We start from the raw sequence: 27,896 nt of genomic DNA, 5'->3' as shown, positions 1-27,896 counted from the left end.
TACTTTTCCATTTCTTTTACTGCTACGGAGTTCAGCTATCACTGCTTCATCTCCCCATATGGCGAGCAGATCTCGTACCTCCCGTTCGGTCCATGCTGGAGCTCTTTTGCGATCCTGGGAGGACTCCATGACGGTTACCTGTGCTGATGAGCTCTGCGTGGTCACCTGTGCTCTCCACGCTGGGCAAACAGGAAATGAAATTCAAACCTTCGCGGGTCTTTTCCTGTCTACCTGGTCAGTGCATCTGAGTTGAGAGCGCTGTCCAGAGCGGTCACAATGAAGCACTGTGGGATAGCTCCCGGAGGCCAATAACATCGAATTCCGTCCACACTACCCCAATTCCGACCCGCAAAGGCCGGTTTTATCGCTAATCCCCTCGTCGGAGGTGGTGTAAAGAAACCGGTTTAAAGGGCCCTTTAAGTCGAAAGAAAGGGCCTCGTTGTGTGGACGTGTCCAGGCTTAATTCGGTTTAACGCTGCTAAAGTCGACCTAAACCCGTAGTGTAGACCAGGCCTTAGATTAAAAGGAAGTTAGTTCCAGGTCAAATTGAACTTTCTGCTGCCATTACTGCTGTGATACGGTGGTTGATTGTAGGTTTGGGGCTCTTTGCAACCTGAAGTTAAAACTTAAGCAGCTTAGAAATGCTGCAGGTATTCTACACAAAATGGAGTTCTCTGACCCCTGCTGCAGAAAGGATCTCAAACTGACCCAGAATTCATTAATTTTTCTATCAGATGGACAAATGACTTAGAGGAGTTAAAAATGCGAAAAGTGAAGCTGCTAGGCGACTGTCTACTTTGCGCTGCTTTTCTGAGCTATGAAGGGGCATTCAATTGGGATTTCCGTAATGAGATGATCTACCATGAGTGGCAAGAAGATATTCGATCACGAGAGATTCCTCTCAGCCAGCCTTTTAGATTGGAATACCTCCTGACTGATGATGTAGAGATTAGCAGGTATGTGAAATCACTGAGCTTTAAAAAAGCAGCCGAGCTGCTACTGAGTGTAGAGAAGGGTGGGAGTCCCACAGTTTGCATCTGAATCTGGATCCAGGATTGGAGATCGTTGGGTTTGGAGGGGGTTGGGTTTGGCCCATCTCTGTTTGTGCATTGAATCATGGAAATCAGAAAAAAGCCATTAGCATACAATCTCCTCTAAAAAATGACTGTTTGAAAACGGGATCATCTTTCTCAATAGAGAATAATAATTTTATAGTCCTTTTCATCCGAGAATCTCAAAGTGCCTTGCAAAGAGATCTTCCCCCTGTGTATTTGGAGTCCTGTCTGCTTACTCCAATGACAAAATTAAATTTGAACTGCTTTTTACTCCTGTTAGCCAAGCATAACCAATACAGCTATTGTCTAATCTTGACCCCTCTCCAATACTAAATATACTGTATTCTGCTCACATTGATCAACAGAATTTTTAACTAAGTTCCAGTCTGGAGCTCTGTTCCTGCTCTCTGCTACCCTTAGGCTACCAACTGAAGGCCCCTAAGTTCTATACAGTGATTGGTGCTCTAGAAATACCTGATAGAGATTAGATAGATAAGTGTAAGAGAGGTCAGAATGTCAATGCAGTGGGCTTTTTCTGGGGTGAGCAATGGCTGAATTTGTAGAGTATAATCTTTACTATTCGTGATGCGCAAGCATCCCAGGAAGAATGTTCAGATCCCAAGGCTGGCAGTGAGACAAAACATCTTTCTTCCTGTGAACCAAGCACCTGGAATCTAATAAATCATTGTACTTTGCACATCTATAGCACTCAGTATAGCTGGTACCACGTGATGCCATTGAAAAATTTGTTTCACAAAGTAGATCCACACTATGAGTGGGATGCAAAGACCAGTGGGAGTCCTTTCATTGACTTCAGTGGATTTGGGCCAGGCCCTGTCTCATTTAGACCATTTTCCTGCTAGTGCAGGATTATTCACCACAATACGTGAATTAGTGCTTTAGCCAGGCTAGTTATAAGTAACTCAATGATGTTTTAATTGTTTCCCTTGGGAGTCTATGGTTATGTCTACATGGCAAAAAGAGAGCCCAGGGCAGCAAGTCTCAGAGACCGTGTCTACCGACTCAGGCTCATGCTGTGGCACTAAAAATAGCTGTGTAGATGTTTGGGCTCGGGCTGGAGCTTGGGCTCTGAAACCCACTCCCCTCCCTGGGCTTCAGAGCCTGTGCCCAAACATCTGCATGGCTATTTTCAGCACTGTAGTGTAGTTCTGAAGTGTAGTGTATTTTCAGTTCTGTAGTGTAGTGTAGTTCACCCAGGCTCTGACTCACTGCTGTGAGGTTGTTTTTGCCATGCAGACATGCCTCATCTCCCAGTCTAATACACTGTATGTTCTAGGGTGTTGTAATAGAATGCTCAGTAGGACAGCATTGTTTTACCCGTAAGTGAAGCATGTTGCTGTACCATAAAGAATAAAATACACAGCAATCTTTACTCTGTTTCCTCCCCAGGTGGGGCTCCCAAGGTTTGCCTCCAGATGAGCTCTCTGTTCAGAATGGCATTCTGACAACACGTGCTAGCCGATTCCCTTTGTGCATAGACCCCCAGCAGCAGGCATTAAACTGGATCAGGAGAAAAGAAGAAAAAAATAACTTGAGGGTGAAGCTAAATTTTCATTTTATTTTTATAGCTATTGTTTTGAAAGATGCATAAATATCTGCCACTTGACCAAGACATCACTTACTAGTGGAAATTGACAGTCGTGATGATTGACCCTCAATAGGATGGAAGTGCAGTTCCATTAAGCATCTAAAAATAAAGTCAATTATCCAAATGGATAGTGACCCTTCCCTGCATCCAGCCTGTGGAGGATTGAAGCAGGATATTTGAAACACCAGACGCCAAGCTGCCATGTCAGAGACCTCCAATTTTGGGAACGAAGAATGCTGGGCTCCAGTTTCCTTCTACCCTGAGCAGGGGAGCAACAGCTTACGTCATGCTTCTGTCTCTTTTAGTGCTGTGTGAACTTGGGAGACCATAGGCAGATGCCACCAAGACACCTCTTCTCCAGTTATAAAGCATGTTGTCAAAAATTCAGTAGTTCATCTGGAAGGGGTGTCTGTTTGGGGAGGTGAAATGCTGTTATATCTAAGAACTATTTAGTCTTAATCCCCCCGGGACATGACCCTCCCAAGAGCCTCAATTCCCTCACTGTTCCAGTCCTCCAAGCTCACTCAAAACCACTGTTTTCCCCTCCTTGCTCCATTGCCTAGCCTTTTAAGTTCTGGTGGATACCCAACAATGTGATGCTCTTCCTGCATGGCACCTGCAAACTTGCTTGAACTTTGGGCTTGCCTCGTTACTCATGCTGCAAGGTGCGGGACTTGCATCTCACAGAAAGCCCCAGTGCTTGCAGGACCAGGATAGACAAAAGTTTAGGCCACATTGTGTTTAGGGGTGCAGTTGCAGCAGAAAAGAATTGTTTTCCAAGCGGACAGTTTTTCTCAGTGGATCAGAATCAAGAATGTGCTTTCTTTGGTCTCTCCCAATCTGGGTTATATCATCTGTAGGATGAAAGGCAGAGATGCATAGACAAACAGCAATCTTAATGAATACTGGCAATTATTGTAAAAAAGAAATATTCAGTGAATTCAATATTAACTGTTTCCAAATCTTTCCATTTTTCTGTTCTCTTTCAGATGGCCTCCTTTAATGACCCTGATTTCCTTAAACAACTAGAAATGGCCATAAAGTATGGGAGTCCTTTCTTGTTCCATGATGTAGATGAATACATAGATCCTGTGATTGACAATGTCTTAGAAAAGAATATAAAAGTTACCCAGGGGCGAATATTTATTGTGCTGGGTGATAAGGAGGTAGACTATGACAATAATTTCAAATTGTACTTGAACACCAAGCTATCGAATCCTAAATATTCACCGTCGGTGTTTGGAAAAGCCATGGTTATCAACTACACAGGTGAGCAAATGCATGCTGTTAGGGGCAGAGTATTAGCTGCATAGTAGTGCAAACGTAGGGCATAAACTAGGCTCAGATGAGTGATTGCTCCAAAAAGCTGAGATCCTTTCTCTTGTACCAGAAACCACAGCACATGAGTTTGGATGAGTTGAGCTGTAAAATGCAAGTGTTTTCAGCCAGGAGATAGTGAGTCCAGCTAGAGATTCATTAGCTTGAAACCTCCAGGCGTTACTCTGCTTCGTGTACCTCCGCAAATCCAGGTCTGGCCTGAATGAAAGGCAGATTCTGACACCCTTACTCGTGTTGTCTGATCCCTTTCTCCACGAGTCCCATTGACAGCCCCTGGGGAAAGCTGCTTCTCAGTAGCAGTAAGGGGGTCAAAATCTGGCCCTCGGTGGGTAAGAAAACAGAGAACGAGTGCTGTAAATAGTGGCTAGCCCTCTGATCACATCAGAAGAGGGGACAGAAATGTCCTGGCTCTCTGGCAGAGGAATTTGCAGTACCTGTTAACTATGTATAATATTACAATGTATGTTATATTGTTTATACTCCCCCTTATATTCAGCCTCTGATAATACTGAGTCCTGCCTTGAGGGCAGGGGACTGGACTAGAAGACCTCTTGAGGTCCCTTTCAGTCCTACGATTCTATGATTTAATGTTAAATTTTTCCACTTCCCGCTGTTAGTCTAAAAGGAGACTAAACTACATGCTGCTTATTAGATGTGTCAGGTGAGAACTGATATAGAAGAACAACACTCGATGCTGTTAACTAAACTGGTCTTTTTGGCACAGTTATATAAGATCATATAGCCTGAAGGAACTGTATGAAAGCTAACCTTGTGTTTTAAGAAAGATTGTGCTAAGGACATGGTTCTCCATTTTCCATCCATAGTTACACTAAAAGGCCTGGAGGATCAGCTGCTCAGTGTTATTGTGGGGTTTGAAAGAAGAGAGCTAGAAGAGCAGAGAGAACATCTCATCCAGGAAACCAGCGAGAACAAAAACTTGCTGAAAGATTTGGAAGACTCTCTCCTCCGGGAACTAGCCACTTCCACAGGAAACATGTTGGATAATGTGGACTTGGTGCACACCCTGGAGGAGACAAAAGCCAAAGCTAGTGAGGTACCTATTCGAGCCTTATCTCACCATTGTTCTACCTAAGAATCCCCATCTTTCCTTTGGGATTTGTTTCATCCTCCTTTATTCCTTAAGTTAGGATGTAAGTTGAAAAGTAGCTGAGAGTTACATGGTGAGCAGTTGTCTATGAGAACTCCATACATGCACAGGTCTAGCACTTGTGCCCAGAGACAGAAATCTTAATTCTTTAAGAATTTGCTTGCTCAGAGTTGCCCACCTGACCCAGGAATGTTTATCCATACTCAGAAATACATTATCTTTAGGTATGGGGCCAGGCAGCATGGTATTTCCTGAGGAAATACCTTAATGTGCAGAAGTCTCAAAGTCAATCTTGGGCCTATGAAACACCAGCACTTTACAATGTTTTGCTTGATGTGATGGTGGTGAGTCAGAAGGTCTTCACCTAGATCGTGAATTCATGATGTAACATCATGACATATTTCAGTGCCATGGGGAGGATTTTATTCCCTCACACAAATGGCAAGTCTAGCTTCAGAGAAGACTTCCTTATAATAGGGACCTTTAGTTAAAAATAAAAGTGAGTATCTATCTATCTATCTATCTTTGGTAACATCTTATTCCAACTCCGAAACAATCTTCAGTTTATTAAAACTGAAGGTTAACTGAAATTTGTAAATCTTTTCCAGTATTTCTTACAAACATACAGTGCTCTGTAACACAGATATTCCAACTTTATAATCTGGAAGCTTAATAAACTGAACTAAAGCATTTTTGGAGAGGGAAAAATTTTTACTAATATGATTTTTTTCTTTAAAAAAGGCTACTTGAATTTTTAGCTATTTAATGTGGGATTATTTCAAGGAAATGTTCTTGATTCTGTGGCAGCAACTGGCTTTTGATGGCACATCTGCCAGTGTTCATAGGATTTTTTGATACTTGTTTACTGCTTGATATATTTTTAAATCCTGGAAGAGTTGTTCTTAATATTTCAAAACGCTGTTTCAATATTGTTTAGCCATAGATTAGCTCAGCATATCATTAACCATGTAGTTCTGTGTAGTAGTTATATATAGATAAAATTATTGCCTGGGATCCACATTTCTCACTTACTAGGTATCAGAGAAACTCAAGCTGGCTGAGAAGACGGCAGTGGACATTGACAAGCTGCGAGATGGTTACCGACCTGCTGCTAAGAGGGGCGCCATTTTGTTCTTTGTTTTGTCTGAAATGGCCCTTGTCAACACCATGTATCAATATTCCTTGGCCTCCTTCTTAGATGTGTTTGGGTTTTCGCTTCGGAAATCCATGCCCCACTCAATTCTTCCAAAGAGGCTAAAAAATATCATGGATACATTGACATTCAACATATATAACTATGGCTGCACAGGTTAGTGTGATTAAGCAATGAGATGGCATTGTGTATGTTTGAATGACTGTAATGGGAATTCCTTCAGTCAGTTGTGCAAAGCAATGTAATTTTGTACTGTCAAAGGTATTTCAACAAATATTGAATTCACTATTCACTGCTAATGCCTCTGCCTTCTCTACCCCTTCTTCCCTCATGTTGAGGTTCCGCTGAGATGCAGAGAAGTGCTGTATTCCATCCCCTTGACATTTAAGAAGTGCTTGTACTTTTAATAAACAATCAGTTACAAATAGCAGTGGTTCCAAACCAGAAATATGGATCTCAACCTCTCTTGGCTTTGGAGGGGAGATCGTTTGGAATCTGAAGCTAGATCTGGATGTGAATGTTGCAGGCTCAAATCTTTACAGTGGGCTGAACCAAAATTCACCACCTTGAACTTTGTGGGGTGATCAGAGTCACGATCTGGATCTGAAATTTGTCCGAGGCCCACATTCTTAAGAAGCAGACTGATGAGAATATTGTGTTCTCATTGCAGGCTTGTTTGAGAGACACAAGTTACTATTTTCCTTCAATATGACTATCAAGATAGAACAAGCTGATGGTAGAGTCCCACAAGAAGAACTGGACTTCTTTTTAAAAGGTAACTTGGATACTTAATACCTTGTAGTAGTAGTTACATGCTCTTCTAGAATTAAAACCTGAGATTTTTGACTACATATATTTGACTATCAAAGTCAGCTGCTTAGTAAATTTCCATAAGCACCTAAGTCCCATTTACTTGGGACTTGGGCTCCTAAGTCAGATAGATCCTAAACCTCAGCATACTGAGCCTGAGCCCCGCGGAATATTGTAAAATAGTTGTTCAACAAAAATATGTTCAACTGACTTCTGTGAACGGGTTCTAGCACTGTTGGAACTGAAAGAGTGGATCCTCAGCTGATGTACATTGGCATAGCTTAGTTTCAGGCAACAGGCCTAGGCTGGTTTACACCAGTAGAGGATGTGATCCCTTGCATTTCTTTCCAGCTTGTTTGAGGGCAGAAAGGCCAACAGTGAAATTCTGACTCCAGTGACGTCAATGACAGAGCTCCCATTGACTCCAGAAGGGCCCCGATTTTACACCAAGGGCCCATCTTTAGTTAAATGCATAAATAGTGGCAAAAATATAAACTCGGCATAAAAATACTTGCAAAGTAGTAACTGTTTCTCCAGCAGACTAATTAATTGTGCTACCTTTTATGATAGTGATATTTATTTAGTTTTCTGAATTGTGACTAGGCAATATTTCCCTGGAGAAGAGTTCACGAAAGAAGCCGTGTGCTTGGCTTTTGGATCAAGGCTGGGAGGACATAATTCGCCTATCTGAACTATTTCCTGAGGAGTTTGGGTCTCTTCCAGATGATGTGGAAAAAAATCCTGAAATATGGAAAGAAGTAAGTGATTTTCTTAGTCTAGTTTCTGTTCCCCCCCATTAAATGTTCAAACATGATTCAACCTGTTAAAAATGTTTGAGGCGTCACTGGCTTTTCCCTTTATTCCTTGACTGGATGTTTCTTTAGAAGCTGTGGGGTAATTGCATGATCTTACGTAGAAACATGGAAATTGCCATAGTCAGACTAGTCAGCCATTTAGTGTGCTGTTCTGTCTCCAGCACTGGCCAGTACCAGAAACTTCCAGGGAAAGTTCAAGAAACTGATAATGAACAAATCTGGAATAACCTACGCCTGGGGAACTTTCTTCCTGACCCTGGGCAGTTTGTGACTGGCTTAGGAGCATGAGGGTTTAAAATATCTTATGTAACTGTGGCTGTTCTTGTTTTCCAGTTAAATGTCTAACATACAATCCTGGCCCCAGTGAAGTCAATGACAGTTTTGCCATTGTCTTCAGCAGAGTCAGGATTTCACCTCTAATCATTTTTTAAATCATAGAATATCAGGATTGGAAGGGACCTTGGGAGGTCATCTAGTCCAACCCCCTGGTGATCCCCCAGACAGATATCTACCCCAGTTCCCTAAATAGCCCCCTTGAGGATTGAACTCACAACTCTGGGTTTAGTAGGCCAATGCTCAAACCACTAAGCTATCCCTCCTCCCCAACTCCTATTTAATTGTTAGCTTTTACCACTTTTGGGAGTGAGTTCCACAGAGTAGTTTACATGTTGTATAAAAAAGTATTTCCTTTTATCAGTTTTAAATTTGCTGCCTTTCAATTTCACTGAATGTCCATTTGTTGTGCGTTATGCGGGAGAGTAAACAGGAATCTCCGATTCACCTTCTCTAGACCATCCATTATTGTCTTGAGCTTGTGACCTCATTTATTTGTATCTTATGACAATTACCATAAAATGAAAGTATGAAAATGGCATTGGACAGACATGTTTTATTCTGAAAACGTTGATTTTTGGCATTTATTTAATATTTTTTTCTAGTTTCTGATTTTCTCTGATTCTTCTCTGTTTCCCCATGTCTGTTTCTCTTGTTGCAGTCCTGTTATCAGATTGACTTTGACTTTCCTAATAAACTTGATTTGTCCATCTAATCAACTCATGTTCTCTACTGTATTTCCTTTCTCAGTGGTATGATCTGGATGCCCTGGAACAATCACCATTTCCCATGCAATACCAAAACAGTCTCACACATTTTCAGAAGCTGCTGCTTTTACGGTGTTTCCGAGTAGACCGTGTATATCGCGCAGTGACTGACTACGTTACTCTGACAATGGATGAGAAGTAAGTTGCTGTCATACATTTTTTTTATCCAGAATCTTTACCAGTTTTAAAAAAACTAAAGAAAGTCGGAGGTACCCTGAATCAGTTGCTAAGCATCTACTGCAAATTGATATTTCATGGACACAAACCTAAATGGGAATGCAAAATGCATTGTGTTAGATTCTAACAAACAAAAAGCAGGTGGTGATTAATTGAAAAATCAGTGTAAAGTGGGGAAAAAAGTATACAAAAGGTCTCCTGTCCAGTGTTTCCTTACTGAGGTAAATACATGTGGGGAAGATTTGCTCACAGGAGAGCAAAGGAGTAACTGATGTTCCCCTGCTTTTATCTAGAGCCTTCCTGGGCTAATTCTAGTGCATAGCCATGTACATTTCTCCTTTCATTTAGCCTCTTAATGCATAGTTAAAGGTTCTGTATCAGACTGGATTGATTTTATTTTTCAAGAATTGCAAGTGTCCTATTTTAGCTGGTATTTATAACTTCGAGGACATAAGCATTTTTGGAGCTGCAGCTGTCTTAGGGGCAGTGTGATAACCCCTAGCTACTCTACCTGAAGATGTTAGCCCTTTGCTCAATTCACTTTGACATTCTCTCTTCCTCCCACCAACACACCGTACCCCTAAACTGACAAGTATCATTATTTTGAACATCTGTACTTCCCATATATACAGTGCACAATGTACGTGACATCAGTAGATTTAACAAGAAAAATTACAATAGAAGTTTTAAAAATTCCTTGCCATTAAAAGTATACATAAAATGGGCTGAGATCAGTTATAAGTAGACCTGCTCGAAAAAAAATGTGATGGAACAGTTTTCCATCACACAATGTAGCTTTATCAGAACCTCTGACAGGAATGTGTCAATTTTGACAAAATTTGGAGGGGGGGGGGAGTTGAAACATATCGTTTTGAGTTTCTTGATTTGTTTTGATAATGTTGAAACATTTTGTTTTGAAAAAGGTAAAAATATTTTGCGTCAAATTTATGATTTTGATTAATTTCATTTTTATAATAATTTCACTGCAAGATTATATATAATATTTACTATCATACATTACTATTTATATTATATTGTTTTGACATCAAAATGAAACATTTAATTGGCCCCATATCAAAAATTTTAAAATATTTTATTCTGCAAGAAATTCTGACTTTTTGTTTTGTTTCAGAATGAAAACAGATTTTGGCATGTTGGAATTTCTCACAGATTGGAGTAATTCCATTTTCTGACCAGCTATGGTTGTAACGTTTACAAGACCTTCATACAGTACACAGCACTGACTTTGTGTCACTTTGATCATTAAGGATCATGCCACACTTTTAATTAGGTCCAGTGTAGCCCTGTGTCTGAGCCAATTGCCAGCTTCAATGGTGATGTTCTTTCGCTGTAAATTCTCCCTGTGGTTTCAGTTGAACACAGTATTCCACTTACCATCTTGTCCTAAGATCCGTACTGTTTCATAACTGTCAAATTCCACACCACAGGTGGCTGTACTTTAGTAGTGTGTGATGTGCTCCATAGATATAGTAAGTGTTTCTGTTAAAGGGCTCAATCCCGCAATCTCACTCCTCCTACATATAGTCCCATTGACTTCATTGAGACTGCATGTGAGGCAAACACTGCATTGGATGATGGGTTCGCAGGTTCAGGCCCTAAATTTGTACTGAACTTTGAGATCCTTTGAATTGAAGGGACTACAGAAAAGTCAGATTATCACTAATTTCCATTTATGTGAGTATTTGCATAATTTGCCTAAACAGGAAATGGGGATTAATATCCCTTTGTCCCATTTCCAGATTAACTCTCCTAATAGATGGCATTTTAAATATATAGTGTAAATTAGTGTACCAATTTATTGTTCTTCTCTCCCAGATATGTTCAGCCTCCTGTGATCAGTTTTGAAGCTATCTTTGAGCAGAGCACACCTAACTCGCCCATCGTTTTTATCCTAAGTCCTGGCTCTGACCCTGCCAGTGACCTCATGAAACTGGCTGATCGGACAGGCTTTGGAGGGAATCGCCTCAAGTTCCTCGCCATGGGACAAGGACAAGAAAAGGTAACTTTGTTGTGACAAAGCACAGTTCAGTGGGATGGCGTGTGTGCTGCCTTTGGTACATTATTTTGTGACTGCTGCAGATCTCATTTCTGACATTATGGGTCTGGCCATGCATCTGTTCCAACAACCCCCGGCTTTTGGGAAAGCCGTACTCTGTGTATTAGAAACAAAGCAAGCTGGGTGGGAATTGGCATACAGATTACCGCCCTCGGAGCAATCACTTTCTGTAAAATGAGAGCAGATATTGGTCTGGTCAGTTCATTTGCTGTTTGAGTAAAGATAGGTTCAGAATTGCTTCCTCACCTGTAGCAAAAAAACAGTTGAGGTTGAAACGATTCAGATATGCAGGCTGTCAGATTTTAGTCAATGTCCCTGCCTCTCCATCTCTTGACATGAATGTGGGGGAAAGTCATCAGGGCATATTGGTATTTGCAAGCAAAAAGACCCTGATCTGTGCTCAGTTTGTACCTTCGGTTGTTTCCCTGCTCTATCATGGCTGGGGGATTTTCAAAAACACTCAGCATTCGGCTCCTCTGCTGTAATTTGAAATCAGTGGCAAAGTTCCCATTGGTGTGAGAGCTGAGTTAGACCAGTATTAAGCTCTTTTGAAAACCCCACACTAATGACCCAAGCTTACTTCATTACCGTTTTCAAGTGTTTGAAAGCTTTGTGCTGTTTTTATTTTTAAAGCAGTTAATGAAATAGAAGAGCATCTCTCCCAGCACAAGGTATTCCTGGGAGGCTCTGAGAACTGGGACAATGGCTTAATTGGACATTTTTGTTTCCCCCAGAGTGTGCCAAGAGAATTCTGCAAAAGAAAGAAAGAAAATGCTCTGACTGTTTTCTTGCTATGAGGAAGCAGTTGGATGCACTAAACTGATCAGAATCCCTGCACTTTCAGGGTCAAAGCAAGCTTTACTCATAGGCAGCTGTTTCCGTCTCATTGACACAGGTTGCACTGCAGTTGCTGGAGAATGCAGTGGCTCGTGGACAGTGGTTAATGTTGCAGAACTGTCATCTTTTGGTGAAATGGCTGATTGACTTGGAGAAAGCACTGGAGAGAATTACTAAGCCTCATCCAGACTTCCGCCTGTGGCTGACTACTGACCCCACACTGGGCTTTCCCATTGGAATACTTCAGAAGTCTTTAAAGGTACAGTACAGGGGTGAAAGACCAGCAGAAGGCATGACACAGCACTCTTACTCATGACATGCCACTCTTATTCAGGGAAAACTGATTGACCTTGGTGGGCATTTGGCCTGAATACAGCATACAGGATTGGGCCCTAAATGCTGTCTTTTTTCTTGGTAAGCAAGATCCTATTTTCATCCTCTGGTTTTCCAGCTGGTGGGGTTTCACTGATGTGAAATAAGTTTAATAGAAGTGTTCATCTGATGCTACCCTCAGGCACATATTGCATAATCAATCCCTGTCAGTAAAAGTGAACTTGTAAATGCCCTTTAGTCCCAAATACCACTGTGATGAGTGGGTTAGAAATACCCAGATACACAGAAATACCTCCTGTCAGTTGGCTAATGCTGAAAATGTGGAACTGAGGTCTGTGTCTAGCTGGACAACAGTGTCAATAGGGCAGATGTTCTGATGGGACAATTGTTTCCAGCTGCTACGTAAGGCTGAAGCATTTATCACAAGCAAGATGAGCTGATTATTTATAAATGGCAAGCCAGAGATGCTGTGCTAATGTTCCTTTTGTGGTGACTATTTATGTGGTTGTAAATCATTGCAGTGACAATAATCATTTTATCTGACAGATGTTAGCGCAGCAGAGTGACACTTAGGCACCTGTCATTGATTCAGATATGTATGTTAGTGTATCGATGACATCTTTAAAACATTCACCACCGGCAGGGCTTAATCCCAGATCTGCAAAAAATAGCTGTGTGTATACCTTCAATTTAACACTGCAAATTCCCAATCTGTGAGCACAGTCGTGACTGTTGCAAGCACAAATTAGGGCTTGTGTGATATTTGAAACTCAAGCTAAGCAGCTGTCCGTGCCTCAGTTTCACCCTCTGAAAAATAGGGTTAATAATCCTTACCTTTCTCAGAAGCATGATCTAAGGCAACATTAATTAAAATGTGTAATATAAAATATTTGAATTTGATTTCAAAATATAATTAAATGTACTTAATAAGGTATCACTATTGTTATATAACTGCTCTTTATATTTTTAGCATGATGTGACGAGCAAACATGTAAAATTTGTAACTTTATTTCAAATAATTGACAGGGTTTTCTTTTTTTTTTGCTAGGTTGTAACAGAACCACCAAATGGGCTGAAACTGAATATGAGAGCCACTTACTTCAAAATTCCCCATGAAGCCCTTGAGCAATGCCCCCATGGTGCATTTAAATCACTGGTCTATGTCTTAGCATTTTTCCATGCGGTGGTTCAGGAGAGAAGGAAGTTTGGGAAGATTGGCTGGAATGTATCATATGATTTTAATGAATCTGATTTCCAGGTAAGAAGCTAAAGTTAATGGCCCTTGAGTTTGCACATACCTTTGCAAATATACTGTCTGTCTGTCTCCTTTTTACAGTAAGTTAGAGTGGTCCTTCTTTCCCTGTCACAACAGACACTGTAGACCCTTGAGTCTATAAAGTTATTTTTAGCCAGTATCAGGATTGCTGAGAATAAGAAGCCAGATTCCTGATCCAGCCTCTTTACACATCCCCCCTGCTGGCTGTTTGTTGTGAGGTTTATTTTTCATTTTCTTTTGAGGAAGACGTGATAATTAATGTACGAATTAGAATTGTGTGAAAACTAAATAAGTCTGTATCCTTGTAATTTGTGACTCTTCTCATCCAACATGTTGTAATAACTGTTACTAGGTGTGCATGGAAATCCTGAATACGTACTTGACCAAAGCCTACCAGCAAAATGATGACAAAATTCCATGGGGCAGTCTCAAGTATCTCATTGGAGAGGTAAATCTGATTGTTAAATAGCTCTGATGGTAAAATGATATCCTGTAAATAAGGCCAGCACTTGCAAAAAGATCTATCTTATCTTCAAGCAAAGTGGGCTACTGTTCTCGCCTGGCTTTTTCAAGAAATCACTGTATGGCCCTGAGTAAGTCACTTAACCTCTTTGCCTCAGTGAAATAGGGACATAACATTTACCTATACCATGGAGGAGCTGAGAGTCTTAATTCTTGATTAGAAAGCCCTTGGGATCCTTTGGTGAAACGCACTATACAGACTAGCTGCAAAGAATTATCATTACAATAGGCCAGTGCTGGAGTGTGAACTATAGGAAGGGATATTTACAAAGCTCCTGAAATGTTGCAGCATTTCAGAGCTCTCTTTACACACTATGCATAGTTCAGTAACGCTGCTGAGGAAACTGAATTGTTTCATCTTAGTGAGCTCTTGACCCTTTGTGGTCCTTGCAGTAATCAAGCTTGAGAGGACCAGCCCTGCCATGATCTTCACAATCTGGCAGCCATCTCTCGACTCCCACTAATGTCCAAGCACTTCCTGGTTTTGCCCCGTTAGGAGGAGTTACCAGAGATGCACAGGGTTTCCTCTTGGAGGGGCAGTATGTAACAGTCAAAAATACTGTGAAGTTTTCAAAAGTTTTAAAATCTACTTGTTGCAAGTAAGCATGTTATATAAAAATAGTTTCACCAATTTCTAGGTCATGTACGGTGGGCGTGCAATTGACAGCTTTGATCGTCGCATTCTGACCATATATATGGATGAGTATTTGGGGGATTTCATATTTGACACATTCCAACCATTCCATTTTTATAAAAATGAAGAGGTTGATTATAAAATCCCAGGAGGGAATTCAAAGGATGACTTTGTTGGTAAGAAATGCATTTCCTTCCATACAAGTTAGTATTTAAAAATTCTACCTACACTTATGTTTTCCTTTCTGTATTTCTATTATTATATAAGGGCTGTAGCAAACTTCAGCCATCCATTGTGTTCACTGATAGAAATGTTTTTATTCCCTTGGTTAAGAAGGCCAGCCGTGCGTAGATCTGCGAGAGTCTAGTAGTCAGCTCATCACACTTCTCTTTATAAAATCTTTAGAAAAAACTAAAGATTTTATAAATACATTCTTTACTTTTTAAACCTTAAACACCCTTTACACAAGTAAATCTGGTAGCGATATCTTACTACACTGCATTTTGACGAGCCTCATGTATTTTTGTGTTCTAGAGGAGCTAGAGTCTCTACCACTTGCTAATACCCCAGAGGTATTTGGTCTTCATCCCAATGCTGAAATCGGATACTATACACAGGCTGCTCGAGATATGTGGTCACATCTTCTTGAGCTGCAACCTCAAACAGGTATGATTTTGTCACCTAGAATACAGTTCTTGCAAACAAAAAGTAAATCATGAATGTACAAGACCTTGGTCTTGTAACTTCTTACACATGGGCAGCCTGTTGTGTTTGCATGGCCATTGTCTTCAGCATGGCTCCATGTGGGCACAGCAGGGTGCCTGTAGCGGGGTGATCACCCTGCTCTGGTCCTGGAAGGCCATGCCCCAATCAGGGTTCAGCTGGCCCTTATAAGAGGGCAGAGGGCCAGGAGCAGAATCAGTCTCTCTCTGCCTCTAGAGAGGGAAGGGCCTGGCTGCTCAGGAGCTCACAGGGTACCTAGAGTGGAGCGGGGCTGGGGGAAAGGCCAGAGGAGCTGGGGAGCTCCAGCCTGGAAACCTCCCAGGCTGCAGGCCTGGTTAAAGGCTCAGAAGGATACTGGGGTTGCAGAGGGCAGTCCAGGGGTAGGTCCAAACCCCCCTTGCCTGTGATGAGTGGCTTGTACACTGCAATCTGCCCTAGATGGTGACTGGCAGTAGCCTGATACTGAAGTGAAGTAGGGATAGTGGGTGGAGGTTCCTCTGGGTGGGAATACTGCCAGGGGGCAGCCCCCAAGAGAAGGGGGCACCGGGGTCTGGGAGGGACACGGGGGCCAGCGAAAGGCGAGACACCGGCCGGCAGAGGGCGCTCCGGAGGCTGGTGAGCTAATTCCCTGGGAGGGCAGCAGGAGGCGCCACGGAGGTGAGCGTCTCCCCATTACAAGAGTGGTGGAGAATGCAGGCATATGCGGTCCGCCCCAATACAGGGGGAAGGGCAAGGACTGTTGCCCGGAATCCAAGTGAAGGAACTGAAGGTGGAGAAATGAATGGAAAGAGCTAATTCCCTATCAGGCTACTGCCAGTCACCATCTAGCCCCCGTTCACTGGGGCAGACTGCAGTGTACAAGCCACTCATCACAGGCAAGGGGGTTTGGACCTGCTGCCTTGGCCTACCCCTGGGCTGCCCTCTGCAACCCCAGTACCCTTCTGGGCCTTGTTAGCCTGCAGCCTGGGAGGTTTCAGTACTCTGTGAGCTCCTGAGCAGCCAGGCCCTTCCCTCTCTAGAGGCAGAGAGAGACTGACTCCGCTCCTGGCCCTCTGCCCTCTTTTAAGGGCCAGCTGAGGCCTGATTGGGGCGTGGCCTTCTAGGGCCAGAGCGGGGTGATCACCCCGCTACAGTGCCCATGTGCAAGATGTTGCAGGAGAGGAACAAGAATCTGCTAGTATTAACAATCTATAGGAAACATTTGAATTAATGTAATATTGAATTTAGACTAATAGAAAATGTAAAGTTATTTAGCGCTTGCTAAATTGTTTTCATTACAGGGGAATCTGGCAGTGGAATTGGTCGAGATGAATATATTGGACAGGTTGCAAAGGACATAGAAAACAAGATGCCTCAAATATTTGATCTTGACCAGATAAGAAAGACTTTGGGAATAGAAATTTCGCCAACAACAGTTGTGCTGTTGCAGGAATTGGAACGTTTTAACAAACTGATCATTCGTATGTCCAGATCCCTGGCTGAACTACAAAGAGTAAGAATATTAAGTTTCAAAGGGAATCCTCCTCATTTAAATCTGTTGGGCTTTGAAATTCTTAAGGTCTGTCTCTGCAAATTCTCTCACCAGGCCTTGGCTGGGGAAGTTGGAATGAGCAGTGAACTGGATGAAGTGGCTCGGGCTCTCTTTAATGGACAGATCCCTAGCATCTGGAGAAAGCTGGCACCTGACACACTAAAAACACTTGGAAATTGGATGATTTACTTTAAGAATAGGTATAACCAGTACACATCCTGGGTGAGTAAGAGAACAGAGAAACCCTCTTCTGTGTCTGCATTATTTAGTGCCCAAATAGAGTCAGTCTATAGGCTTCAACACCTAACACAAAATGCTTTAACTAAAAGCTATTTGAAACAAACCCATTTAGTTACAGTAATGACACCATGTATAGTGTTATTGAATCATAGAATATCAGGGTTGGAAGGGATCTCAGGAGATCATCTAGTCCAACCCCCTTTCCTCAAAGCAGGACAAATCCCCAGGTTTTTTTTTTTTTTTTTTTTTTTATTACCCCAGTTCCCTAAATGGCCCCCTCAAGGATTGAACTCACAACCTGGATTTAGCAGGTCAATGCTCAAACCACTGAGCTATCCCTCCCCCCTAGCATTGCAGAGTGCTGATTAAATAAGATTCATTGGCCAATCTTTAGCGATGCTTAGCACCTGCAGCTTCCATAGCACTGAACCCCCAATTTTTGAATGAGGAGCAGGCACTTTCCTCATGGGACAGAGCAGTTCAGAATTTAAAGAGGTCTCTCTTGTGATTGATTCCAGGTTAATGAGGGTGAACCAAATGTTATGTGGCTCTCAGGACTACATATTCCCGAGTCTTATCTCACAGCTCTTGTTCAAGCCACCTGTAGGAAAAATGGCTGGCCACTGGATCGCTCCACCCTGTACACACAAGTAACCCAGTATGGTACTGCAGAGGAAGTCACCGAGCGCCCTGGGCAAGGTAGCACTTTCCAATGCAGAGTTTGCAAAAGCGGTTTGTAATTGGGCTGCAAACACTATATTTGGCCATTTTATAAAGGTAATAAGCATTAGTTTGTTTTAACTTATGCCTTTACAGCCAAGAACTTGGATTTGTTTGTCACGCATGACCATTCAGTGGAAGGAACTGATGCCAAGGTATTCAGTGGGAATGGGAGTGAGGCTCTGTCTATATATAAAATGCTACAGCGGCACAGCTGCAGCTACACAGCTGTAGCACTTCATTGTGGACACTACAGCAAAGGGAGAGGCTCTCCTGGCACAGGAGTAAATCCGCCTCCCTGAGAGGTGGTAGCTAGGGAATGGAAGAGTTCTTCCATCAACGGCTGCCTGCGGGCCTGAGGTCAGCTTCACTGCAGTGCTGAGAGGCATGGATTTTTCACACCCCTGAGCAATGTCACTAATTTTCTAGGGTAGCGCAGCCCTGAAAGGGACTGATGTTGAGCATCACAACAGCTAACTTTTAGGTTCCTAGAAAATCACTAGGATTCACAAAGCCTGGGTTTGGGGCCTAGGCTCCCTGTACAATCAATGTGGGGAGACAGGTGCCTAGGAATGGAAGTCACAAAAACCCGTACATTGAGCAGGGGCCGCCTGAGCTAGCCAGTGCCATTGGTGGAGGAGAGGGGTCTGTGCTAGGCCCCATCCCTAAGTCCAGGTAGCAGAGAAGCAGCTAGTGCTGTGCTCTGCAACTGGAAACCTCTCCTGGAGTCAGGTGCCTAAGGTATTTATTGCAAGAAACAGAGGAGTTGGACCAGCCTCCTAACTTTTAGCCCAATAGTGAGGGTACTCACCTGGGATGTGGGAGACCTCCAGTTCAAGTCCCCTCTCTGCCTGATTTGACCAGAAGTCTTCCACCTCTTGGGTGAGTGCCCTAACCACTGCACATAGGATTAGGGTTACCATATGTTGTGCCTCCAAAAGGAGGACACTCCACGGGGCCCTGGCCCCGCCCCCTCCCCACCCCAACTCCGCCCCTTCCCCAAAGTCTCCGCCCCCTCCCCTGCTTCCCGCGAACATTTAATTCGCGGGAAGCCTGGGCAGGTAAGGGGGGGTGTGGGGGGAGGAGGTGCGGCCCAGGCTGGCCCCCCCGGCGGCTCCAGCCTGGGTCGGCTCGGGCCCTCGGGTGCCGGCCCTGGCCCCCGGCCGACCACCCCCGGCCCGCCCAGCACTGCCGGCCGGCCCCCCGGCTCCCGGCCCCGGCGGCCCAGCGCACCCCCCCCGGCGGCCTGACCCCGCGGCCCAGCGCACCCCCCCGGCGGCCCGGCTCCCGGCCCGACCCCCCGGCTCCCGGCCCCGCGGCCCAACGCACCCCCCCCGGCGGCCCGGCTCCCGGCCCCGCGGCCCAGCGCACCCCCCCGGCGGCCCGACCCCGCGGCCCAACGCACCCCCCCGGCGGCCCGGCTCCCGGCCCCGCGGACCCCCCCGGCGGCCCGGCTCCCGGCCCGGCCCCGCGCACCCCCCCGGCGGCCCGGCTCCCGGCCCTGCGGACCCACCCGGCCCCGCGGCCCAGCGCACCCCCCCGGTGGCCCGGTCCCGCGGCCCAACGCACCCCCCCCGGCGGCCCGGCTCCCGGCCCGACCCCGCGCACCCCTCCCGGCGGCCCGACCCTGCTGCCCAGCGCACCCCCCCCGGCGGCCCGGCTCCCGGCCCGACCCCGCGCACCCCTCCCGGCGGCCCGACCCTGCTGCCCAGCGCACCCCCCCCGGCGGCCCGGCTCCCGGCCCCACGGACCCCCCCGGCGGCCCGGCCCCGCGGCCCCGGCCCGGCCCGGCGAACCCCCCCGGCGGCCCAGCTCCCGGCCCGGCCCCGCGCACCCCCCCGGCGGCCCGGCTCCCGGCCCCGCGGCCCAGCGCACCCCCCGGTGGCCCGGCCCCGCGGCCCCGGCCCGGCCCCCGGCCCGGCCCCGCGCCCCCCCCGGCGGCCCGGCTCCCGGCCCGACCCCCCGGCTCCCAGCCCCGCGGCCCAGCGCACCCCCTCGGCGGCCCGACCCCGCGGCCCCGGCCCGGCACCGCGCGCCCAGCCCAGCCCTCCCTCCAGATTTTCCCGGACATGCCCGGCTTTTGGGGGATTTCCCCCCGGACGGGGATTTGAGCCCCCAAAAGCCGGACATGTCCGGGAAAATCCGGACGTATGGTAACCCTACATAGGATAGTCTGATGTGGGGAGGTCCCTCAATTGCGTTCGTTGAAGCGACTGCACTTCATATAAATTATTAGCGAGTCATTGGCACAGAGGACTAGATGCTGGGTCTGTCAGGTGAGTGCCTTACCTACCAGCCTCATGCGCTCTGTTCCATTTTGCCTCTTTCATTATTTATACATAGTGGAACTGCTTCGACAGGAGAGATTGAGGGAATCTGGACTAGCTCAGTGGTTAGGGCACTCATCTGAGAGGTGCCAGATCTCTGTCAAATCCCTTCTCCCAGGCAGTTGGGGGGACTTGACTTGAAGTTAGGGGGTCTCTCATATCCCAGCTGAATCACTGAGCTACAACGTATGAGGAAGATCCTCCTCCCCCCATTCTGTGTGGAGTTAGGTGGCCTCTGAGCTTGCCTAGCTCAGGCCCTGCAGGCAAGATCTGTGGATTTTCTGGCTCACACGGGGGCTTAGGCATATGGACACCTAGAGGGACACAGCAATGCATGGGTCCAGGGATGGAAACATAGGCACTTAAGGATCTTTTACAGGAAAATCTTGGGCACTGAGTAAGTTTAGGCAGCAGTTAAGCAAGGGCTTAGTGAATCTGGGATTTTGGAACCTAAGTGCCTTTGCAAATATAGCTCTTAAAGCTTAGAACAGAGGGCTGGGAGTCAAGACTCTTGGGAGCCTTTTATTGCTTTGCTAGTAGCTTTCTTTTTGACCTTAGGCAAGTATAAGCTCTCTACTTTAGCTTGCTCATCAGTAAAAATATCAGGTGACAGTAATGCTAAGGGTTTATTCCTTAATATTAAAGACCTTTAGACAGATAACTACAGCCTAGCAGTAGTTATCAAAGCTGGTCAACAAATCAGGGAAAATATTTGAACATTTTTGTAGTTTCCTTTGTCAAAATTTTCAGTTTTCCATCTAATTATTAATTCACCAAAGACAGAGGAAGTGCTGTATCAGTGCAGCCCAGGTGTCCATCACCTCCAATAGCCCTTCTTTGACAGAGGAAATTTCCATATAGTACAAAGGTGTTGAGGTGATATACAATAACATGCCCCAGGCACTTCGTAGCTGGTTTATGCCCTGAGGCTTGAGCGCCTTTAAAAATGTTTAGCCTAGATAGTGTAATTCAAGATATTTTTAATTTTAAAAACTGCATAAAGTTGGCTTGTGTCTGATTCACAGTAAGTAAACATAGGAGTCACTTACAGTATTTCAGTGCGCGGAGGTTGCTGTAAACCCATAGTAACAAGGTCTTGCTAAGTTTCAGAGTAACAGCCGTGTTAGTCTGTATCCGCAAAAAGAAGAACAGGAGTACTTGTGGCACCTTAGAGACTAACAAATTTATTAGAGCATAAGCTTTCGTGGACTACAGCCCACTTCTTCGGATGCATATAGTGGGCTGTAGTCCACGAAAGCTTATGCTCTAATAAATTTGTTAGTCTCTAAGGTGCCACAAGTACTCCTGTTCTTCTTTTTAAGGTCTTGCTAGTCCAGAGAGAATGTGCCTTACAAAAAAAGAATCCTTTTCAAATGGATTCATTTAGCAAGATGTTGCTTTTCTACTTGCTGCAGGATGCTTTGTTTCTGGTCTATACCTGGAAGGAGCAGACTGGGACATTGAGAATTGCTGTCTTGCCCGTAGCAAGCCCAAAGTCTTGATGGTAGATTTACCTATTTTAAAGATAATTCCTATCGAATCACATCGGCTCAAACTACAGGTATGAACATCTTCCCTCAAGGATAGATTGACAGGCTCTTTCCGATTACCACAGGCAGAGCACATACAGATGTGACTGTTTTAACAGCAAAATAGCTTTAGAGAGGACTGTGTGTGAAATAGACAAGGCATCATTTTTGTCTCTTAATTAGATTTCTCTGCTGTTAGTTGCTATCAGTTGGTGACGCATTTAGTTTTGGACAATTAGGATTACTGTATGAAATGAAAATTGGGGAAGCTGATACATCTCTGTCCCCCTCTCTGCCCCAGCCAGTGATTTAAATTAAGACTGTCTTAACATTATGGATTTAGGATTCTAATAGTGAATGCAAGCTTCTTATATCACCTTTACTAAAGGCATAAGGGTTCAATCCTGCAACCCCTAATCCTTGTTAAGGATCCTTATTCATGTGATTAGTTTACAGAGTCATGAGCCCCTGTTGTACTTCAAACAATAGCTGCTTTTCTCTTGTTTTAGAACACATTCCGGACACCTGTGTACACAACCTCCATGAGAAGAAATGCCATGGGCATTGGCTTAGTTTTTGAAGCTGATCTTTCAACCATAAAGCATATTTCCCACTGGGTGCTGCAAGGGGTGTGTCTCACTTTGAACTCTGACTGACACCTTAAACTGTCCATTTCCCACACCCAAAGTGCATTGGTGGATATCTGAGAACAACTTATGAAGTCAAATTAAGCCAAGAAGCACGGGATCAAGTTTTTTGCTCCCTATGTTTTCAAGAGAATTCTACTGATTTTAAACTGGCCCAGACACATTTTCAAAATAAGTATTTGCAGCAATTTTTCCTAAGACATTATGATTTAGTAAATACAAAGCACCATGCAGTTTAACTTATATTTAGTTTTGTCTTCAAATTTAAAGAAGAATTTTAGCCATTTATATCAATTTGTATTTAACTTTTTCTATACTTTTGAAAAATAAAGGGTTTAGCCTATTAGGCTGGAGAGTTCTTAAAACAAAATAATCTCGCACACAAATACTGTCATAGGTTGGGATGATTAGAAGAAACGTTTTTCACTTCCCCCTGCATCCTGCTATAGTCTTTCTTTAGAAGAGATTCTTTCCGTGCTCAGAGAGCAAAGAGGTGGGTTGTTCAGTCATGCCACAGACTGGTTTTGATATCATTGTAGCTTCAATCTTACACTTTACTGTAAACTTTAGACTCAAGCATGGGAAGTTGGATTACTTTCTAAAGCACTGGCTGATCTATAATGTCCTTAGTCTAAAGGATAAGTACCTACTTCCAACCTCTCCTAAGAAGAGGTTTCTTTTATTAGCTTAAACAAGTATTTTATTTTGAATTGGTAAAGGCACATCATGGACCTACCAGCATTTTGGAGTAGTCATTTGCTCAGTTCTATTCGTTGTGCTTTTTCGGACAGCAGACTCATACCACTCAAACCAAGAATGAGTGTTGAGGCTAACTCCCAGAAATTTAGGAGTTAAAGGAATATGCTTATACAAAATCTGCATTTGCGTTTTTGTGGTGTGTGTATTTGGGGTAGGGGAAAGGGCAAGCAGCTGGTATGTTACTGGGAGAGATGAAGTATTTTTGGGAGCATAGGAATCACATGGGACAGGTCAAAGACAACACTGTTCCTCCCATCCTTTGAAAACCAGCATGACAATACCCTGAGGAAAGCCAGGTTCTCCAGTACTGATTCCTGTGGTCGCTTGGTAAGTCATTTCAAGACACGGGTTAAAATGAGTAGCAGATTTATCCACGGCTGTAAAGTACCTTGAGATCTATGGCTGAAATGTGCTACAGAACTGCAAACTAGGCCCATCTTCCAAACATCCGGAATGAGGGGTTTAAGGATAAACTACTTAAATATTTCTGTTTATTTGCTACTAGTTTATCACTAAACCAAAACAGTTTTTAAAATTGAGTTAAAAAGGAAAACATTCCCCTTTTTTGTCTCACAGTTTAGTAACTAATTTTCCTTTGAATTGTAGATCCCCATCCTCTTATAAAAAAAACCCCAGAATATTTGTACTTTGCTAATAATTGACAGTTTTAGTAATGGAATTCTCCAAACCATTTGAAACATTGAGAATGGGTTGAAGGGCTCCCAAGGTTAACATTCTCAAATAACTCTAAAAATACCATTTCGGTTTTGCATCCTTCCGTGAGTGTGCTTCAGAACAGAGTGAGCCTGGTGTCTCCATAAAGTTGTTTCAAACTTAAAACAAAAACAAATAAATCATTGGTTAGGTCTGATGGTTTTTATGCTGTTGTACAGTATACAGGCTAAGTATAAAAACAAACATTTCAATAGTGCACTTTTTGTGCAGTGTATTATTTTTACACCTTAGTAAGGCGTTTTAACAGCCTTGTACAAAAGGCACCATAGTGCAAAGTATTAATTAGTGTAAGCTTAATATTAACCATTCAATTTCTAAACACCAAAACAGGAGCCTGCTTTCCATTAGGACAGTGTTCATACTCTCTCCATGAAGACTTACACAATAGTTTTTCAATTGGTGTTTTCTTTCCAGAGTTAGTTATATATTAGGACCATTTGAAACTGTTAAAAAGAATGAAGAAAAGGAGACAAATCAAAATACAGGATTAATAAAATAAAGTTTGTTGGGAATTTTGTAATAGTGGAGAGAAATGTAACAAAAATATGAACACAATTTGATCAGGACCACCTGAAAAAAGTTCTCTCATAGGTTATCTTAACACATCTGCATTATTTTCAATGCTGCCATAAGAAAGGCTTTGTCATGAAAGTTAGAGTCTGTGTATGAAATGCTACATACACACCATCAAGACTTCAAAGGAACATTGACATTTTAAACATTAACAGCCAATACATATTGCTGGAGGTTTATAATTAGTATCTTTTTTCATTAATGTTGATTAATAATGCAGACTGTAGCCTGTGCTTTTGTCCACATATGCAGTTATAGTAAATGGAGTAGTACTTAGAAGCAAGCAGTCAGGTACACCTAGATTTGGCCACAGCATTTAGTAATTATATACTTTGCAATATGAACAGAGAGTCTCATTTGTGTTTCATTGAAGTAGGCTAATTATTATTGACAGATCTGGAAAAAATTTGGCATGCATGAGGCATTAAAAGAAACTTTACTGCAGATGAGATTTATCCTATTTGATCACAGTGCATAAACAGCAACAGAATAATAGAGCATCACATCAATCATTTCACTTATACAGTTCTGTCTGTCCCTGAATGCTTTCGGACCACTTTACTTCCATTGACCTGATCCACTGCTAATGTTTCAACCTCAGGCTGAGGCTGGGATGTTGTTACATGGTGAATTCGATGTGCCACACCAATATGTGCCTTGTGCTGCTTCTCTTTTGCTGGACTGTGTGATTGGCCTGCTGTGCGTTCTGAAGCAATGGGTGGAATAACTAAAGGCCTCTCTTTGATCAGGTGGATCTCTGCAGTTTCCCTGGCCAATAAAAATGGAGTGGGATCAGGCATAGCATCAACAGGCTCTCGCAACAGCAGCTTTCGACTATCCGATCCTAATCTATAGGCCTCTTCAAACTCCGGGTTTAGTGGTGTTGACAGACTCTTTTTCATTCTGCGTCGGGGAGTCTCAGGTAGCTTATCTTTGGGAGGAGCTGGCTTGTAGTTGGACAATACTGGACTTCCAGATGGGGTGGCATCAGAAGTCCCACTTGAACTCATAAGCTTTTTCTTGGTAGCATGCAGTTGTGAAGTTAGATATGCAATAGTGCTTGCTCGCTGCTCTAGTTCACTTGACAGCATATTTAGCTTATGGCTTTTCATTTTTAACTCTTCTAAATATTTCTTTTCTCTTTCTTTGATGGTGTTTTCCAGCACCATTATCATTGCAGTCTTTTGTTCCAGTTCCTTTAATAATTCATTATTTTCAGCCTCTTTGACTTTCAGCTGAGCTTCAAGTGCTTCACATTTTCTTTTGAGTTCATCGCTTCTTGAATTACCATTTTCTAGAAGAACAGGAAAAGTAAATGGTTTCAAGCTAATTATAGCCGCTAGGTAAAAATGAGCAATGCAACTCCTTTCTTTAAAATTAATTCTCAGAATGTAAGAATATCCCAAAGACTAACTTCTGGAAATACCCTGACCACTTCATAGTTTAAAAGCTAACACGATAGCTCTTATCTTAAAAGATTAGATACAAGATCAATGCCACATTCAGCAGCTTAGGATGGGGAGGATACCAACTTGAAATAAAAATGAAGATAGCTCAGTTGTTCTAGGAAAGTAGCCAGAGATTATAGTAAATTTTGGTTGCTGAACGCTCCCAAATTTAAGTCATTTTGCAAATCCTGCAAGGCCACCAAGAGTAACAAGAACTCATTAACCTGGCTAGAATGCCTGGCTGTACCACATTAGACAGTCTATAAATGTTATGGTGAGCTAATGCTTAGAAGAGTGCTCTTCAAGTCAGAACGCTTGGGCACTATTCCTGGCTGCCCCACTGCCATGGCGTGACACCTCGGGCAAATCACTTAATCTCTTCATATTCATCTTATCCTTCTGTAAAATAGGTACAATCAAATACTGAACACAAAGGCATGTTGTGAGGCTTAACTGTTTGTACCCTTTTCCTAGTCTAGGGATTATCCCCAGCAAACATTACTGTCGTAACTATCAGAAGCTGAAGCACAGCACATCTGAAATGCCTGGCAGTTTTCTCCAGATCTGTGATGCAGCTACAGTAGTCGCACAGTTTCAAGAATGTGATTTATGGGCAGAGTGAGAGTATTTATAGTTTCTGTCTTCTTGTACTGGAAAAGGGAAATGATGCTTTGGTGGTTAAAACAAAGAAATGGGAGTCAGCAGTTCTGGGTTCTATTCCTGGTCCTTCCATAGGCTTCTTTTGTGATCCTGGGATAGGAACACTTCACAAGCATTCAGAAATTAAGCTTAGCAAGTAAGAAAGCATTTGGGGATCCTGGGTTGGAAGGCACTATAAATTCTAACTGAAAAGTATTATTATATACTTGCGTTATAAAAAAAAATGCATGCCTACACCACACACACCCCTCCCCCCCCCCCACACCCCACTACAAAGATGGAAGATGTTAACCAGACCATGAAAAGCATCACCTGCACTGCATTTCTTACCTGCCAGGTCCGAACTTTTCAGAGTCAGCTCATAGGTCAAATCTAAAAAAGAAACCTGTTTTATTTTTTGGACATTACATATGATTAAAATAGAGCATATCTGCAAAGAGGTTAGAACTGTCTTTTGCATTCATAGATGTTTCTAGTAACAAAAGGCTGCTTCAACAGATTTAAAAAGCCAGTGACTTAAAGAAAGCTACAGAAAATGCTCCCCAAACTACCCCTGTATCCTGCAGCTGCACATGTTAATTTTTGGGTTTAATTTTATTGAATTAAGTGTTTGTTTATTATGTAAATACTTAAAATGATTTTCATGACTAAAACTGAAGAGTAAAATCTGTTCTGTCCAGTTGTTCACTTATTAGCATTGTTTGCCATTGATTAGTTTAATAGGCTATATTTTGCTTGAGCCCAATGCACACTTGTACACTAATACTGTGACATAGTCTCTTAAAAGTTGTTGACTGGACAGAGCTTTGGAGAATATACCATAGGGAAAAATCCTGCATTGGCTGGGAATACACACTAGTTGGGACCTTACAGGGTTTCTGTGGTTCATTTGGTGCTGGTATAATAATTCATATTAAATGGAGCCAGTAGAAATGTAAGAGTGATCTTTGCTACTAAATCAAAATCAGTTTTCACCAACACATTAGACCTGAGTTCAAATTATAGTTTTGCTAGACCATACATACATATTTTGCACTACAAACATTTTTATAAGCCCTTAAAACAGCAATACTGTAGATCCTCAGTTACGAACACCTTGGGAATGGAGGGTGTTCGTAACTCTGAACAAAACATTATGGTGGTTCTTTCAAAAATTTTAA

The 27,896-nt window shown here is 43.3% G+C and overlaps 2 protein-coding genes across 8 annotated transcripts in view; one reads left to right on the top strand and one right to left on the bottom strand.

Moving 5' to 3' along the window:
- Window positions 1-23,106, top strand: part of DNAH10 (dynein axonemal heavy chain 10) — a 108,947-nt gene extending 85,841 nt beyond the window's left edge. The window contains exons 61-79 of the mRNA XM_054006739.1: window positions 735-956; window positions 2,466-2,613; window positions 3,654-3,933; window positions 4,827-5,056; window positions 6,146-6,419; window positions 6,934-7,038; window positions 7,677-7,831; window positions 8,972-9,126; window positions 11,002-11,185; window positions 12,138-12,338; window positions 13,461-13,670; window positions 14,041-14,136; window positions 14,849-15,020; window positions 15,379-15,510; window positions 16,848-17,059; window positions 17,153-17,320; window positions 17,857-18,037; window positions 21,801-21,946; window positions 22,424-23,106. Coding sequence (XP_053862714.1) covers window positions 735-956; window positions 2,466-2,613; window positions 3,654-3,933; window positions 4,827-5,056; window positions 6,146-6,419; window positions 6,934-7,038; window positions 7,677-7,831; window positions 8,972-9,126; window positions 11,002-11,185; window positions 12,138-12,338; window positions 13,461-13,670; window positions 14,041-14,136; window positions 14,849-15,020; window positions 15,379-15,510; window positions 16,848-17,059; window positions 17,153-17,320; window positions 17,857-18,037; window positions 21,801-21,946; window positions 22,424-22,570 — 3,418 coding nt within the window. The 3' untranslated portion in view covers window positions 22,571-23,106. The remainder of the gene's footprint in view (window positions 1-734; window positions 957-2,465; window positions 2,614-3,653; window positions 3,934-4,826; window positions 5,057-6,145; window positions 6,420-6,933; window positions 7,039-7,676; window positions 7,832-8,971; window positions 9,127-11,001; window positions 11,186-12,137; window positions 12,339-13,460; window positions 13,671-14,040; window positions 14,137-14,848; window positions 15,021-15,378; window positions 15,511-16,847; window positions 17,060-17,152; window positions 17,321-17,856; window positions 18,038-21,800; window positions 21,947-22,423) is intronic.
- A 1,075-nt stretch (window positions 23,107-24,181) lies between these two features.
- CCDC92 (coiled-coil domain containing 92) overlaps window positions 24,182-27,896 on the bottom strand; it is a 225,939-nt gene continuing 222,224 nt past the window's right edge. For all 7 annotated transcript variants that reach the window (XM_054006064.1, XM_054006065.1, XM_054006069.1 and 4 more), the window contains 2 exons: window positions 27,067-27,108; window positions 24,182-25,922 (listed from right to left, as the gene is read on the bottom strand). In XM_054006064.1, the coding sequence (XP_053862039.1) occupies window positions 25,147-25,922; window positions 27,067-27,108 (818 nt within the window). In that variant the 3' untranslated portion in view covers window positions 24,182-25,146. The remainder of the gene's footprint in view (window positions 25,923-27,066; window positions 27,109-27,896) is intronic.

The sequence above is a fragment of the Malaclemys terrapin genome, chromosome 16, assembly GCF_027887155.1.
Source record: "Malaclemys terrapin pileata isolate rMalTer1 chromosome 16, rMalTer1.hap1, whole genome shotgun sequence".
NCBI classification, from domain to species: domain Eukaryota; kingdom Metazoa; phylum Chordata; order Testudines; family Emydidae; genus Malaclemys; species Malaclemys terrapin.
The sequence above is the reverse complement of the archived record's forward strand: the minus strand, read 5'-3'. Positions and strand labels throughout refer to the sequence as shown.